Source organism: Prinia subflava, chromosome 6, assembly GCF_021018805.1.
Source record: "Prinia subflava isolate CZ2003 ecotype Zambia chromosome 6, Cam_Psub_1.2, whole genome shotgun sequence".
Classification (NCBI taxonomy): Eukaryota; Metazoa; Chordata; class Aves; order Passeriformes; family Cisticolidae; genus Prinia; species Prinia subflava.
Genome location: NC_086252.1, coordinates 30,290,015 through 30,307,256, shown reverse-complemented (window position 1 = coordinate 30,307,256; position 17,242 = coordinate 30,290,015). Strand labels below are relative to the sequence as shown.

General features: G+C 42.4%; 2 protein-coding genes across 4 annotated transcripts; one reads left to right on the top strand and one right to left on the bottom strand.

The window, feature by feature from the left end:
• Positions 1 to 427: 427 nt before the first annotated feature.
• On the bottom strand, positions 428 to 13,850 carry C6H2orf76 (chromosome 6 C2orf76 homolog). Of its 3 annotated transcripts, none has more exons than XM_063400931.1 (6): positions 13,719 to 13,850; positions 11,514 to 11,666; positions 9,758 to 9,808; positions 6,254 to 6,291; positions 6,040 to 6,121; positions 428 to 3,017 (listed from the first exon to the last, which is right to left on the bottom strand). In XM_063400931.1, exons 2-6 carry the CDS (start codon positions 11,644 to 11,646, stop codon positions 2,941 to 2,943), a joined length of 381 nt encoding a protein of 126 aa, XP_063257001.1. In that variant the 5' UTR covers positions 11,647 to 11,666; positions 13,719 to 13,850; the 3' UTR covers positions 428 to 2,940. The 3 variants fall into 3 exon arrangements, with proteins under 3 accessions (XP_063257001.1, XP_063256999.1, XP_063257000.1); XM_063400929.1 differs by lacking the exon at positions 13,719 to 13,850 and adding an exon at positions 13,280 to 13,343; XM_063400930.1 differs by lacking the exon at positions 13,719 to 13,850 and adding an exon at positions 12,890 to 13,105.
• On the top strand, positions 13,493 to 16,610 carry DBI (diazepam binding inhibitor, acyl-CoA binding protein). Its single transcript, XM_063400928.1, has 4 exons — positions 13,493 to 13,645; positions 13,740 to 13,857; positions 15,550 to 15,612; positions 16,313 to 16,610. The coding sequence occupies exons 1-4, from the start codon at positions 13,637 to 13,639 to the stop codon at positions 16,384 to 16,386; spliced, it is 264 nt and encodes an 87-aa protein (XP_063256998.1). The 5' UTR covers positions 13,493 to 13,636; the 3' UTR covers positions 16,387 to 16,610.
• Positions 16,611 to 17,242: the final 632 nt, after the last annotated feature.

The window sequence follows — 17,242 nt, the reverse complement described above, 5'->3', positions numbered from 1 at the left end:
TCTCTTCTTCTTCAGCAGCAATGCTTTCACACCTCCTAATCAAAACTCCAGTCTCTCTGAAGTGATTTTTTTTCTCCAACAAACAGCCAAGCCTGACACACCACCCCAGGGTTCCAGTTTGACTGCCTTTCCCTGCTACAGTGTTATAACCCAGGATAAATTCTATCTTATTTCAGAGTCCTCTCTGGATATTGTTCTTTTGTTTAACAAGAAAATGGTCAATGATTCCCAGAACATCCCACTGTTACAAGAATCCTTATTAACCCCACAATGCCTAAGACCACTGGCAAAGGAGTATGACTTACCCCACTACACCTTCAATTAAAAGCAGCTGCAAACAAATGTAGTTTGTGATTTCTGCCAGGATAACAAACCACAGTACCAGCTCTGTGATTTCCTTCAACAGAAAGAGGATTTCAAAACAACATGGGCAAAGACATCTCAGTTTTTATTAATTTATTAGCCGGTGTTCAGAGATTTCATACAGTACTCAACAATCCTGGAAACAAACCTATTTTGGTACAAGGCTGTACCATATCCCACCAGAAAAATGTTGGAACATCTTTCCAAACAAGTTTTCCGTTATTTTCTGTAGTTTTGTGGGGTTTACTTGAAAGAAGCATTACTGGAATTCCCACTTAAAAAAAAAAATTTAAAAATTAATAATAAAAAAACCCCACAGTAGAAAAACCCTTCAGGAAGAAACCAGTTTACAAGTATGGCCATTGAGAGCATTACAAAAGGCTCCACTGTACTGCTGGAGAAAGAAGCCAATGAAGTGCCATTGCCAGAGCAAAGTGAGCTCACAAAGCAGTAGTTTAACTCTTCCCTTAGAAAGAGAAGTTAATCTGGAGTGCCAGTCACACCATTCTTGAATATTTGCAGTAGAATATTCACAGTTTTTCTCACTGATGCTGTAGAATTGCTCTTCCACTGTACCACACTTGATGTGACACTGCAAGTTTGGAACCGTACAAGCTCAGAAAGGACAATTGTTAAAATGTGGTTACTCTTTCAAACACAAATGCTTTAGAGAAAAGGGATCACAAAAGTAATCCAAATCTGTCTGAAAGGGCTGGAAACCAAATTCAAATCCCCAAAACAGGAGGAAAAGAATGGATCTCAGTCTGAGAGCCTGCATGTGCTGACAGGCACCATTTAGATGCCTTGGCAGGCCAGCCTGAGACACTGATGCCTCTGGTACACTATCTGTTCTTACAAAGTTACCTTCATTATTGTAAATTTGGCTCAACAGAGGTGAGATAGTCTGGAGTGCAATGCATCAGCTTGAACTGTCTGAGAAGATGAGCACAAACTTGCATTAACCACATAAATCTGAACCTGGGCCCATGTTTGGGGAGCAGGTACCAGCAACAGAGAGGCTGCCTGCACAGAAAGAGAAGGCAGGAGGTAAATTCTCTTCCTAAATTCATCAGGGCATGCATAACAGCATCTGCATCCCAGGAGAACATAGGTGACTTCAGTGACACAGGACTCCTCCTTACAAGATCAAGTTACAGTAATTTAATCACAGTGGTAGAGTTCTTTCACTAGAGAATAAAACTCTGAAGCAAAGCTGTTGGTGAGTCAAACAGCCTAAACCAGAGAGTTGTCAGGAAGGATGAGGAAAATGTGGTGGGAACAATACACAGAGGGTTTTTTGACCCTACATCTAAACTAAAGGGAAATTTTACTTAGATACTTTGGACAGCACATGTCAATAAAAACAATAACCAAAGCTCTAGGAAATGGTAGGGTTACTCCTCCAGAAAGTCTCATGGATAGAGCATTGTCAGCTCTCACCCAGAGCTCAGTGTAGATGTGTAGGTCTGAAGCAATTGCACGTGAGGTCTCATTCAATTTAGCAGAGCTTGTGCCAAAAGCCTGCTAAGGCACAGAGCCAGCATCATTCCTACTTCAGTGAAGGAGGCTTAATGGCACACTGTCCCATGCTGGTACCCCCTAAAAAGCATTTCATAAGTGATGTCTACCTAAAGGCACTTTATTTGGTCCATAATTATTTCTATTATTCTTAATTTGGTTCATGTTAGTAGGAAAGCCTGGCATTCCCAAGAACAATCACACAGCAACAGAGTACTTGGCTCATGGAAAGCATAAAGGAATCAATTCCACTCTTGAAGACATGTGGCTCACAGACTGGGCCTCTCCTTGCAAAAAATGCAATCATTCAGGTTTTATTCCTAAAACTGAAACCATGAGCTTTCACTCCACTTGGGAAAATGCCCAGCTCCTACTTAGGCACGCTGATGTCTGGGCAGAACTCGAGCTGCTACCCCTAAGTGAAGGTGTCTCCAGGAAGCAAAGCTAGAAACAGGCGACACAAAAGCCTCCCAAGAGACATTTGTCCCTTTCAGCATGCTAAAGAGGGCTGAAGAGAGGATAATGGAAAGCATTCACCACTGAAAAGCATGAAACACTGGCCAGTCTGCACTATTTAAACAAAAGAGACCAAACAGAAAATGAGAGAATTAAAGCTGTGACTTGAAACACAGAGATTCTCTTCTCAAGTTCTTTAAAATACCCAGTGATTCGGTCATAAAAAACACTTCATTTCATTTGAAGGAGTTTTCACTTAATTTTCATTAGAAGTTAGTACAGTGATGGGATCATCCTGTGCCTTCTCTAATTTCCATATGCAGTTACTGTCTGCTGTGGGATCCCACCAAGAATGTGTGTCACGGGTCAGGGATGGCACTGCCCGAGGCTCAAGAGCCAAGCACAGTAAAAAGTCATTTATGTCCCCCCGTTTTTCTTCTCTCAGCCTTAGCATATCGACAGAAATTAATTTCTATAGGAAGGGAATTGCACCGTTTGCAAAGAAATCCTCTAGGATTTATTGATCTTTAAGAAAAATCTCATTAAGCAGAATCAGGAAAATTTACAACAGGTATGGGAAAACAAAACAATCTCTTGGGATCTTCACCAGGCCGAAACAGGATTAGCTCTGTAGTTTCTGTAATCTTCCTCACAGAAGAATGCTAATTCCGTCTCATTTGCTGGAACGGATAAAAAATTAAATATTTAGCACACCAGTAAATGAACCACCAACAGCCAGCTATTTAGAATCTTAAAAGACAATTAGCAACTTCGTGGTCAAAGACAATTATAAATCACCCCACACTTTTTTTTCTTCCTCGCCGTATTTTTGAAAAAGGCTGCCGGTATTTAAAATGTCATTTAACCCCATTAAAAAACACCCCAAACATACAAAACCACCAAGAACATGATTGTATAGAAATAAATATGTACACAATACCCCTCAAAATTTGTTTAACAGAGTCTTCAGAATTGTTTGTATAAGCATTCAGTAAATTAAGTGATTGCATTTCTAACACCTTCGAATGCTAGGGAAGTAATGAAGTGTGATACACTCTTTTTTGGTGCATTTTTCTGTTAGGAAAGGGAGAAAGAAACTTCTTTCTTCCATTAAATTAGCCTGTAGGTATAATAATTTAATACTTAGAGGATCAGTAGAATATTTTACAGATCACTTTACATTCTCCCTCATGACCCATCAAAATATGTGTCTGAAGAAGTTAATTTTTTGCCCTGCTGATGATTAATTCATGAGGCTTCGACAATATGCAAAGTGAAAGACACAAATTGGCTTCTCCAGCAATACCTTCAAATACCTCTAATTATTCACAGGGGATATGGCAGAGCTAAAGGACCCACAAAGGTTCAGAACAGTCACAATTCTTTCAACCCAGTAGGTCAAGGACTTCTTCTTCTAAAACAATAAGTCAGCAACATTACTAATTCAGAACAGAGACAAATCTGATGGAATGCCTTCACAATTATTAAACATGGAATTCTTTAAGGTGCTGAGCCAATAAATTCCACATTCGTTTTTTAAATTAAACCTCAAGTTAATGAAGTCTGCCTGTCTTGTAAAAAAAAAAAGAAAAAAAAAGAGTAGAAGGGATTTTAGAATCTCAACTAGAAAACAGACAAGACTATTTGTAATGAATACTGAACACTTTATTAACATGCACCCTGCTTTAAAAAAAATATGCAAGCATTAACTTTGCTGACTGGATAATAACTATAATAATAATCACTACTACAGAGGCTTTCCTGAGGATACTTATCTAATGTCCTCATAATTTATAACTCTCTAGCCCAACCCTATATAGTGCCAAGGGCAATCAACTGCAGCTTAGGAAAAATGTTCTGCATGTGTCAAAATTTCTCAGCTTTTCTAACCGTGATCCTGATTGTTTTATTCTAGTAAATCTTATCCAGATGATATGCTGGAAAAAATTCATATCTTAATAGGAGATTTCAAATTTTCTTACTGATTTAAAGAAAGAAAATTATAATTTTGTACAAAATGAGGACCAGTGGTGCATGATACATGATATCACTTCCTTGGCTTACTCTTTTCTGCTTGTTGAAAGAGAAAAGTAAAATCTTCAGGATTTTACTACAAAGACCCCACTTCTAACTTGGCTAATTTTCATGTGAAGATACACTAGAACATATTCAAATTCAAAATGACATAATGGCACATTGCATTTTCCAAAGAATGTGGTTTCCTGTACTATCACGAATATACTCTATATACTACTGACTAATAATTGCTGTTATTCAGAAAAAAACGGGGGGGGGGGGGGGAAAGCAGCTTTAAATTATTTTCTGCCCTAAATAAACCACCCATCCCTTTGTACAGAGACACAGAACAGGCAGCTGCATTGCTGTTTCCTTTCACTGTAACATTTAGTCTGATGTTTTGACACTTTTTCTGAGATCACATCCAACTGTTGCACTGCTGTAGCCACAAACCCAGTTACAAAGACAGATAATATGTACAAATACTTATCCATACCTTTTTGAAAGAAGACAGTTTTGTTGTTTCTAATTCAACATTTGGCACTGTCATCAGTCCCTCTCCTGAACTGCACTGCCCCTTATGCCTTACATAGATAAAGATCATGGTTAAACAAATCTCCTGCTAACTAAATTACAAATCTGTAAGGCTTGGGTACCAGTAATCCTCACTTTTTTTTTTCACCCCTGGAGACAAAAAGACCTGGTGTAGTAAAAACTATGACTCATATTACAAGAACACTCAAAGACCTTTAGGAAAGGTATACTGGGACCAGCTGCAGTTCACACCAGAAAAAAACATTGAAGAGACATCCCAAGTCACTTAAAACCAGAAAATAAATCGCAGGAAACAGGAGAGCCAAGTAAACTACAGGAAAGAAATCCCATTCAGTAGCTGGGGGGCAACCAGTGAGCACCAGGAGCAGGAGGGAGCCTCCTCTGTGAAGCCCCTGCACTTAGAGCACAGGCAGCTAAAGCTCTCCAGGCAGGCAAATCAGATTCAAATGAGCAAACTGGCCATATCAAGGTGGAATGCAACCACATCCCTTAAGTATACTGCTGCCACAAAGTCATTCAGCCACATTTATGAGAAGCCCAAAGGACATCCAGGCACCATCAATTTTATCATGACAGACATTTCTTTACATTATTACCAAAAGACATGCCCTATATGTAGTCTCCTGTCAAAATGTGAGAAATCAGGTCAAGTTTCAACTCTTTGCTATGTTCAGCACATTCTCTAAATGATACTGCTCGAGCTTTCCTGAGCAATCTGCCTATCAGGCACTGTATGCTGCACATTAAACAAATCTAATCTTATTTCATTATTCCATGCTGGTTCCACTACTTACATTTCTAACCAAAACATCAGTTTAAATGTTACTGATAAGACTAAGCAGACACGGTACTAATAACCTATCTGTCAATCATTTAAAATTACTCTCAGCAGAATTATAAGCATACCCTCTAAAAATCACAATTTGCATTCTGAACATTTGGAGTGCAGATACCTGCTGCCCTCAGACCAATGATTTGAATAATTCCTTCCCTGAATAATTATCAAGTCGTGTAAAGAGCATCAGAAATAGCATTTACTTTTCGGCAGCCTGTCCAAACATAATCAGGCTGTTATCAGTTTAATGCTACCACAAGGAACAGCATCTTCAGTCAATACAAATGTACTCCTACCTACTCCAGCTGCTTTCAGCGTGCTGTCTTCCTTCAAAATCAGTTTGTCATCATCTTCCAAACTCACTACCAGCTCACCAGTCTACAAATCAGAGAACCAGAATACAAAGATAAGAATTTACTGATTTCCTCTGCTCCAGTCTTGTTTGACAGTGCAGAGGATCTGCCTTAATCAAAGCATGCAAAAGGGGAAGAACACAGCTAATAATCTTACCTTAGATTTGTGTGCTTGGTGAATAATCTTCATTGTATCTGAAAGAAAACACAGTGTTTTCCTAAAATAAGGATTAATAAACAGACAACGCTGAAAACTGTACTTGGGGAAAAGCAAACAAAGAAAGGGGGAAGCTTCAAAATCTTTTGTTATTAACAATTTTGTGTATTCAACCAGAAAGAGGAGAAAACATCTTAATCTCACAGTCCTGCAGCAGTCAATGCAACATTAAGGTACCACATCCTATTGGGTTTCTGTGTGCTGGCTGAATTACAATAACCAGCTAATGACCATCTCAATTGCCAGTCAAAACACATCAATTTAAATGCCACTTAGGATGTTTTAATAGGTTTTACACATGCAATTGGGGCAGGACCAGCAGCATTTATGCACTGTCAACTGCTGCAGCTAAGTTGATAGGCAGCAAGTGATTAAGACACAGTAACCTGATCACTTCAGATCATCCCTTGAAATTTTTCTTCTCATGAATACAACACCCACCATCCACGGCATAAATTCACTTTACATGAACACCTACAGCCTCTTATCTTTAATGCTATACCTTCTTCAATAATTTTTATCTTACGTTTTTGCAATGTAGTGGCTTTAGAAATTTTTTTTTTTAAAAGTACCTCTTTCTTCTGGCAACATGGGCAGGGCTTTGCTAACAGAAGGGGAAAACAGGGGAAAATACCACAGTCACTAAAGCAACTGGATCAGGGCAAAGATCCAGAGGGAATGGCGTAAGGCCATGCAACACTAAAAAAAAAAAATGAAGATTGAACTCTGATGCCTCTGTGTTTGAACAAATTTGGAGTAACACATCAATAATCCTTTCCCAGCAAAGAAGAAAAACCAGTTCTGCTTGTCTGCTCATTTTCTGTTCTAGTTTAGCTTTGTGCATTGAGTGAACATTACATATTGAAATAGTCTGGTAAGAGAAGGATGTACCAAAGTCAACTATTGGCTAAACCAACTTTCAAATTATAGGAGCAAGTATTCAGATGTTCAGAACAAGAGAGATTACATTCCCACTCACAAGTTTGCTTCCATACCATTCTGGCCCATTTTGAACACTATTTAAAACACTACATAAAATAAGATGTACTCTGTATTCTCACTGCAAAGGTCACTGAGAAGGCAGCCTTGGCATGTTGCAATAACTGTGGTATTAGAAGCAAGACAGACATTAAATTGCAATTACCAGGATCCATCTTGAATAGAAACATTACAAAAAGACCAAGCAATCACAGAAAAAATACATTGCAATCATGAAACCTTTCTACTACAGCAAATAAACCCAGCCTGTGCCTGTTAGTTCTAAGTTCCTCTTTCTATTTTGATGTATTCTCTTTTCTCCAGTCTTTGTCCAGTTGTGCCCTGAAGTATTGTCTGTTTTACTTGCTCAGAACTCCACCACTAGCACCCAGCAGTTTACAATGGGTACATCTGAGCTATTAAATGGCTTCTTTAACTCTGTTACAGAGATGAAACTATAGTCTCTCCTCATAAGCTAACTCCTATGACTAACCTTTGCTATTTCATCCCCATTTGGTCCCACTCAATCATAATGCCAATTTTTTATCTTGCCTTTTCTGATAAGAGGCCTATCATACTGATAAGATACCACTTTCTAAGTGATTTTATGAACTACCTGCCATACTGCTCCACATTCATAGATGAAAGAAATTAAACTGAGAAGCAGCTTATGGAACTGCATCCAGACTGCCAACATCAGTGAAATGATGGTATTAACAAGGTACTAAGATAAGACTGACTCAGAAGAGTTCTAGACCAAGAACAAGAATAATCCAAAAAAGAAATGAAGAGAAACTGGAAGTCAGAAGCTTTGTGATGTGAATTGGAGCACTAATCCAAGAGTAGAAATGTGATGGCACTATATATGATGTTAAAACAAAGTGGCGCTGAATTCTGCAGGGAAGGAAGCTGAAACAGGCAAAGTGAGAAAAAACCCTTCTGAGATTTCTGGCACTGCCAAACAAAACAGGAGGAAAAGTCTGGCTCTTAGTGGCACTATTCATGCAGAAGTCTCACTGCCCTTTCCTCACAAAAACATAAGAAAGGCAGCAGAGCACTGTAGAGACAGCAGAGATGCCAAAAACACGAGCCTGGATGATTCACAGCCTGAGGGGAAGGTGAGGAACCTGGCCTTGATCTTCCTGTGTGAAAATTTTCCTGCAGTTAGCACCAGCACAGTAAGAATAGGCCACCAGTAACTGGTGCAACAGGTTTTAAAGTTATACTCAGTCCTACATGGCACAATCAGGCCCTCAGATATGTCCTGGGAAAAGCTAAACTGATCTCCAAGTGATGAAAGAACTGGGATAGGCAGCACCAGGGATACAACTGAGAGCAGCAGTTGTAGACAGGAACCCCTCAAACCTCCAAAGCCACAGATGGGGTGAAGGGCACCTCCAAATTCAAACTTACACTTACGGATGTTAAGACCTTAAGTAACACATTAAAAATAATAAAAACATTCAAATCTCTGTCACTGATGTAACATCAGTCTTAATCCTTAACTCTTTTTCTGGCTTCAGTTTGCACTCTGTTTCACCATCAGCAACTGCACCATTTTGAATCCTTTGCTTTTTTTTCTAATAGGCAAATAGAGTTTATTACCCTTCACATGCATTAAATAGATCTTCACTCAGTTCTTTGAATCACCACAGAGAAAGGAGTTTGTCAACTACAAGAACATGGGAGGCAGAGGATCACTTGCAGGAAAACTCCAAAGGAACTTTGAGAATTGCCAAGTTCAGGAAAAGAAATGTGACTGACATCCGAGTTTACAAACTCCAAGAAAGGAAGTAATTTAGTCTATTGAAAAAGTTTTCTCTGTCCCAAACAGATGAATTACACATCTGTTCAAGCCAATTTGCACAAAAAGGGAATATACATATAGCTTTACATTAGAGGATAAAGTCAGCTTAAATTTCACATAATGCTATTTCATACCATCAGCTTGTATTTAAGAGCTTTCATATCTACTTGGAGCAAAGTTCCCCTGTTTCTCTTATATTGTGTAAGCTATTTAAGTATATAAGTCTTAAGCATTTTCTACTTCTTGCCTTCAGCTTCTGCTTCACCATCAGTAAATAGATATTGAAGTACATAAGCACACAGAGGACTATCATTTCAAAGTGTTTTCAAGATCACAAGCTGCTCATTAGGGTAAAGACAGAGTTAAAAGGCACTTATAAAAGTAATAAAAAATTAATATCAAAACCCATTAGTTTCTAGTAGCAAATAACGTAAACCATGCAGCCTAATTCAAAGATTAAAACAGATCTTCAAAATAATGGTCAAGTTCTGCAGACAAGATCCCAGTGGCATAACTGGATAGAGCTGCAAACGTAGGCAGGCACTGGCACCAACATTAGTATTGCACAGCAGTTATCTTTTAAGTTGTATAAATGCTGGTGTAAAATATTATGTGGTCATTTGATGGTAACTACAACAAGAAAAATAAAAATCACCTACCATACTTGTAATTTTTAAAAGGAGGAGGAAGTCCTGTTCTTGAAGACACATCTATTAACATAAAAGCACAAAGTTAAAACAAAGTTCTCTTTTTTAATTATTTCCAATACTTCATTTTCCATTATGGTGCAACGTATGCATCCCCTGGGCAGCCTTTACATCAAAATAAATCTACAACACAGGAGACTTGTTTGAGCATCAAATGCTAAAAGACAACCTTTGGCCCAGATTCTATAGTGACTCCATATGTGAATAACTTCATTCCAGCATGAAGTCCCTCTGAACAAAACACCCCACGAGGACAGTCAGTGCAATTAGGGTATGATCATGGGAGTCTGATCCTTCAGAAATCTGCCAGGAATATCCTTTTAGTGGTTTGCACAGCATTTCTCTTTACCTTATACAAACAGCTGACAACTGTCATTCAGAACTGAATCGTTTGGTGAACACACATGAGAACCAGCCACGAAAAGGAAGCCAAACTGTAGAAGATGAACTCTTCAGCTGCTTGCTGGACACAGCCCACATGGAACTGCAGGAACATTGTCACCTTCCCTGGTGCCAGTGCTCCCTGTGACTTAACCAGGACCTCAGAAGGCCCAGCCACCTGGGGGGTGCCCAGCAGCAAAGTGGCTGAAGCCATGATTTCTTTGGTAATTTAACATTTTCTCTCAAACTGCCTCTTCAAAACAGATTGCAGTAAAGGAAGGAACAGGGCTTTTGGACCCCTGTGGAAGGAGGTTCTAAAAAGCCTCATTCAAGACATTGGCTTTGTCTCAACAGCGAGTTGCAATATTGCACACATCAAAAGCAAGTTTCTTAGCATTGTTTATTTTCTTCTTCATAGCAGCAGCTGTGCAATATGTTCTGAAAGTGCTTGCAGTTTTCTAAAACATCCCAAGATCTTGTCATGCCCATCACTGTCTAGAAATGTGGAAATTGCCAAACACAAGACACCCATGAGTCCCAGGGCAATGTCCTAGGAGTTGCTCAAATGTCATCATTTACAACAGCTCAGGACTTGTTAAGCTGACTTCATGCAAAAAAAACAAATTATGTTATTTTGTACCCTTTGAATGTCTCCATTGAGGTATGTGGAAATACACCTGCAGGATTAAGGGTAACACCCTAGTTACCAAGTCACTGTGTGGGCTGGTCTGCAGTACTTAACTTTTACATTCACTGTCACTTTCAACCAGGCTTCTAGAAGAGAAAGCCTGCAGATGAATAAATCTGCACCACAAAGCTCAAGATGGAGACACAAACTCAGAAACAAACATGCACAGTGAGACCACACAGTGTCAAAAATAAATTTTCAACATTCTCTCTTCTCACAAATAGCAAACAGACTTGCGTTCCCACATTCCACATATTTGTGTAGTTAGGATCAAAGACTTTCTAAACTCTATTAATTTATTCCTATTAATTTATGAATATTTGCCTGACAGCACCACTCAAGGAGCCTGAGGCACTGAGCCAAATGCAGTAATGTCCTTGTTTCCTTTAGCCTAAATGTGGGGATGTGGGCAGGAGGAGCAGTCCATCCAAATTCAAGCATGACACACCAACCATGGAATCTCTTATTAACTCCAGACCTTTCATCTAAGGAAGGAAAGCACACAGGGGATGTAAACACAAATACGGCATCTCTATGAAAGCCACAGAATTCCCACTCATTTGCTCTCCCCCACTTTCTTGTGCAGGGACAGCAAGACTTGGGACTGAAGCAAACACAAATGAGACAACCACACCTTACCCTTCTTCACAAAAGCAATGAACTCCCTCACTGTCTGATCCAAGGGAACTCCATGGTACACCACAGGTCTGAAATTCCGGTGTTCAAAGGAGCGCACAAGACGAACGGTGACGGTCGAACTTTCAGCTGACATGAGAATTAATTCTGAATAACCTGGGAAACATCCATGGGAGGAATTATTGCCCTTCCCTCTGCTCATGAGCACAGCTGGAAAACAAGGTGCAAGGGCCTTGTGCAAAGAATAAAACACGGGGAGAAATCCAACAGCATTGTGCCTTTCAGGATTTCACTTCTATGATTCCTACTGGAGCAATAACAGGGTCTCAAAACAAACAGGGCATTACTGATACTGCACACCACACACTCCAGTATCTGTGCTGTAATGCCACACCAGACTCCCTACTGAATATGCACAAGTGCTATGGATAAATGCAAGCGTGTTGTGTGGGATTTAAGTGACTGAAGACTTTACCTGCTGTGCTCTAGAAAAATGTCCTAATATGAACAAACCCAAAGTTTTTTTTAACATACTTATGTTGTAGAGAGTGTAATACTCTGAAAAATGCCTAAGCTGTTACGCAATGCTCATTTTCACCTCCCCAGGGAAAGTGAAAAACCGCCCCCACATACACAGGCAAATAATTTTCCTGGTACACTTATGCATTATTAAGGGATTTAATTTACAATAGGCAGTCTCTAGAATGGCTCTGTGAGCTTAAACTAGAGAGCAGAGCCTAAAACAGAGCGGCCTTGTCAACCCAAACCCCTCTTCAAACAAGTCCACGCATTGTTCCGTTGGGTTTTTTCTCTCCACAGGAAAATAAGCTCTTTTCTACCTTGACAAACTTCTCTATTTTTGGCACTGGGCATCCCTCAGCTTCCTGGCCACGTGGTGCAGTGCCATAGCTGCTGCAGCCCACGTGCTCCAGCATCAGCACGACCTTTGCACCTCCCATCCCTGAGCAGGCATCTCAGTCACCACCTCCAGTCCTGAGAGGGAACCTTTCACCTACTCATCCCCTTATGTTCTTTCTTATAGTCTTCTTCTTTTTTTTTTTTTTTCTTTTTTTTTTTTTTTTTTTTTTTTTTTTTGCTGTGGGGTTATTTAAGTGCCCCACAATCATGTAGGTGCACCGCAGCCTTGGCTGTATTTATCCCAGCCGTAGCCTGGCAAAGCAAACTGCCAATATTTTCATCAAGTGCTATCTTTAGAGTGGAGGGGAACAAAGATCTTCCACAAGGCAACTTGCTTTTACACCGCCTTGGTTAATAACCCCCAGAGTTCAAATTCCATTTTAAATGAGCTGTGTATATCACACACCACACAACAAACACATGCCAATCAAAAAAAAAAAAAAAAAAAGCATGCTTTGCACCTGAAAATAACTCGATTTATACTAAACAGCAAATATGAATGTTTTCTTGGTGCTGTTCCACATGGGCTGGTGACTTGGGGGCTGCGGTAAAGGGCACAGCATTCAACTCGCTGCTAAGCAGCATGGAAAAACACTGTGGGAACACAGAACCGGGAGCTCAATCAGAAATCGCCCATTTTCACATTTACTATTCAAACCGATCACACGTAGGGCTGGGACCGTGTAGTACCCCGCGCCTCCCGGGGACAAGAAGGCAGGTGGGAGGCTCTGGTGGCCCATTCCTCTGGGAGAGAGGGATCTCCCCGGACCCGCAGCAGCAGCAGCACCGGCACCGCCGCCCGCCCCGGCGCCCCGGCCTCGGCCCGCCGCCCGCCCCACCGGGCCCGTTACCGCTCTCCGCCGGCACTTCCGGGTCCCGCCCCGCCCACCCGCTCCGCCAATCGCGTCCTCTCGGTGGCACCCCCGAGACGCGCGATTGGCTGCGAGGGCTCCGTCCCGCGCCCCTCGCGCCGCTGGTGTCTCCTCATGCCCTGGTGAATGGGAGGCACCCGCACCGCCTCCGCATTGGCTCCCTGCCCGCCCTGCGCCCGCCCCCGGCCCACGCTGATTGGTTCTCGCGGGGCCCTCGGCGCTGCGATTGGCCGGCAGCCGGTCTGGCGAGGACTGAGGCGGGCGCGCGGGGGGCGGGCGAGGCAGAAGCGGCCGAGGCAGAAGCGGCGGGGTCGGGACTGCGCTGAGCTCGTCGCAATGACTGAGGTGCGGGGTCTGTGGGGAGCCGGGGGGGCTGGGGGCCTCCAGGGGGAGCTCCGGGTGCCTTCCCCTCGCTCACCCGCTGCCGCCTTCCCCGCAGGCCGCGTTCCAGAAAGCTGCAGAGGAGGTGAAGCAGCTGAAGTCGCAGCCCACGGACCAGGAGATGCTGGACATCTACAGCCACTACAAGCAGGCCACGGTGGGCGACGTGAACACGGGTAGGTGCCGCCCCGGAGACGCTTCGGGAGGCGAAAGCTTTCCCCTGTCTCACTTCCCTCAATCCCGCGGCTCAGCGAAAGTGCCTCAGTGCCGACTTGGCACGGATTTGTGTGCGGGAGGGCACAGGCTGACCCGATAGGGCTTTGTGCAATTCGTGGGTTTTAGATTAACCCGGCTGCCGCCGTCTGTGCCGGGCGGTGAGGGCCTGAGGATGCTCTGTGTTGGTTTTGTGCAGATATCGGGATTGGGATTTTTGGAGACCTCTGTCAGTAAGCAGCTGCTCAGGCCGAGGGGTGCTGCTTTAATGCAAGCACTTCTCGGTTATACGGACTTAAACAGCCAGGCAAACGATACAAGGGGGGAATTGCAGCACTAGAGAGAATGACACGAACAGTTTATTTAGACTGGATTGGCTGCTAAAAATAGTACTGGAAAGCAAAACCAGGGGAATAGGCGAAAACTTTTATAGGAGCTGCAATTAAATACACTTCAGAAAGACTGTACCAAAAATATGACTGCAAGTACACAGTGCAAAGTGTTTCTGGGTACTTCTCTTGCTACAGTGCTGTCCATGGCAGCTCAGCCTTTGGAATAGCATTCAAAGTGAAGTGTGTCTTTCTTGACCTTGTGTAACACTGGAGTAGCTAGAATTAGAAAGGGAAAAGGTCAGTTCTTAGGAGTGCTGGCCTCCTAACCCAGTAGCTGGCAAAGTTTATTGAGTGTCCATTGATTTAAAAGCTGGCAGTGAAGTGTACAGGAAATAGTAAGTAATTTAATCTCGTTTTCTCTGAAGTTGGCAGCGTGAGGGAGAAAAGAAATTACTTTGGGTTTCAGATGTGATCCTTTTGCTGTGGCTGGACCTCAGCATTATTAGTGCTTGCCAGGGTGAAAGGGTGCTCCAGAGCTGTGAATTTGCCACCATTCCTGCAAGTGCCTGCGCTCCTGTGAGGCAGCTGCCCACGTGAGTTGGCTGGAGAGGCAGCCTGTGGGAGGGAGACTGCTGGGGCTGGGCTGGAGAGAAGTGGAGCTGCCAACTGGAGCTGCAGGTCACTGTGCCATGGGAGCTGCACAAGGCTATTTCTGTGGGTACTGCCCAGATCCATTTGTGAGTTCTAAGAATTGTCTTTAAGAAGAGAGAGGAAGTAAAACCACAAAGGGGACTTTACACATGTCGTTCACTTTCTACTTGGCCACACTACAGCCTGCAGTGAAGTGAGTCAGATTTTCAATGTTTCCAAATGCAGATGTAGAAATATACGTTACAAACACACCACTGGCTTGATGATAATGAGTTCCAAGCTGTATGTTACTACAAACAGCTGTCTATTTTCATGTCTCTGCCTGTAATGGTCCTCAGGGTATTTCTGCTTTACTTTAGAGTTCCTTAATTAGATAGCTCTTAAGTGACAGCAGGCTCTTCAAAAAGTACGACTAAAGCAAAGCACAATAGTTGGTGCTCTTCTACTCAAATACTGCTGTATCAAGGGAATTTGAAAGAGTATTTCTGTTGTCACCAACCATGTTGTAAGAATTCCCCTGAGGTGATCTGCTGGCTACAGGTTAGCCAGTAACAGCTGCAGGGATGAGCCATTGGATTTAGTCACAGTTAAGAGCTAACTAAGCCTTCAAGTGGGTATTACCTGTAGCCAGATCACACAAACTAATCCTGCTGTTTATCCTGTCTCTCTCAGAGCGCCCTGGTATGCTGGACTTCAAAGGCAAAGCAAAGTGGGATGCCTGGAGTGCATTGAAAGGTAAGTGTCCAATTAAAGAAATTAATAAAATCACCACTGGCAAACTAGTCAGAAAGACATGTGTAGTTCAGCAAGAAACAGAACAGTGTTGCCTTTTAATACAAGAGTTCTAGAGTAACAAACTTTAATTACCTCTTCCAAGCAGAGGTAATCCTGAAAAATATGACCAGTGTGAAAGAGAATTTAGGGTGCAAAATTCCCAGCTGGCCTGAGATGTTAAAGAAGAACAATAACAGCAGCAGAAATCTAAATTTTGTTTTCCTGATCTCAGTCTAGTACCCCAAAGACTGAGCTCTCCCTCCAGCTGTTGAGTATCCTCCAGTTAGGAAAGCTTTGGAAGAAACAACTGAGTTCCCAGCTCTAAATGAGGAGCCAAACAAAAGTGTTCTAATCGATGACAATGGGTCTTTTTTCTGGTGCTGTGAGGACTAGCTTTCCTGTAATAATTGTCAATGACAGTAATAGAACTAATACACTGCTTAGTTGCTGTCTGTGCAAAAACAACTTTGCCTGGAAACATTGCTTTTTCATGACTGATGGAACACATTAGTTTAAAACTTTAGCAGTGGATTCACAGCCAAGTGACCTTCCTGGCTCCTTTGCTCTCTGGTGGCATGGGCTACAATGAGGAATTGTGGCTTGTAAAAGGCATCTTAATCTGTGAAAGGTATCTGACTGCTTCCCGTGTTCTGTCCTTCAGGAATGTCCAAAGAAGATGCAATGAAAGCTTACATAGCAAAAGTGGAAGAACTAAAGGGCAAATACGGCATCTGAGGACTGGATAAATCAGCTACGTGCACGCCTGAAACCTGCCTTATTTCTAATTATGTGGAAACCTGGTTTCTAAGAGTAACTTTAGATACCTAATATGTCATAGTCGGTTCTCCTCATGCCTGTAGTTCAGGAGAAGTCATGTACCTGCCTAATGTACTGATAACGGTATCAATTCCTCCTGGGAACAAAAATCGGGAACTCATTAAAGTGCGTTTGGTACTTTAGCTGTTGTGCTGGTCATCCCTTGCGGTCACCGTGAGCTCCTCCCTGCCGCGGCCGAGCAGAGCCGCCTGCCCCGGCCTTGTGCCGCTAGAGGGGGTCGGTCACCTGCGCTCGGCACTGCCGGCTCCTTCCAGAGCACTCCTTTCCAGGCAGGTGAGTGGCAACCCGCAAAAGCTGGAGCACCGCGGAGCTTATCTGGAAAGGGTTATCTAATACTGGGTGTGCTAAGAGCAAGGTGCTCGATACTTGCTGCCTGGAGCTTGCAGAGACTTAGTCAACAACTGCCAAATCATCTTTCATAAAACTCTTCTGGGACGTGTTATTTCCCAACAACAATGTTGGGCTTCTAGAGAAAAGGCAAATACTGAACCCCAAGCCTTCCCTGGGAAAAGGCAGTGGAGCTGATTCAGGAGAATCAACTTGTTGCCATGCAATTGGCTGCAGTGAGGGGTGAGTCACATATAGACTGGCTGAACACTGGCAAGACTGCTCAAAGAGAGACTTACAGTGATCATCAGCAAAAGTTCAATTACAAAACACACAGTTGTGATGGTCTCTGGTAGGCTAATTGTTCTGATCTGCCTAGTGTAGTCTCTTGGAGCTGCTGATGATGGAAAGGAAAGATCTTGCTTTT

Coding starts and splice junctions, on each gene's coding strand:
- C6H2orf76 (XM_063400931.1), bottom strand. CDS start 11,646: ATGTCAGCTGAAAGTTCGACCGTCACCGTTCGTCTTGTGCGCTCCTTT. Junction 9,809..11,513: donor CATTGCTTTTGTGAAGAAGG/GTAAGGTGTGGT, acceptor TTATGTTAATAG/ATGTGTCTTCAAGAACAGGA. Junction 6,292..9,757: donor TTTTAAAAATTACAAGTATG/GTAGGTGATTTT, acceptor GTTTTCTTTCAG/ATACAATGAAGATTATTCAC.
- DBI (XM_063400928.1), top strand. Junction 13,858..15,549: donor GGTGGGCGACGTGAACACGG/GTAGGTGCCGCC, acceptor TGTCTCTCTCAG/AGCGCCCTGGTATGCTGGAC. Junction 15,613..16,312: donor TGCCTGGAGTGCATTGAAAG/GTAAGTGTCCAA, acceptor TCTGTCCTTCAG/GAATGTCCAAAGAAGATGCA.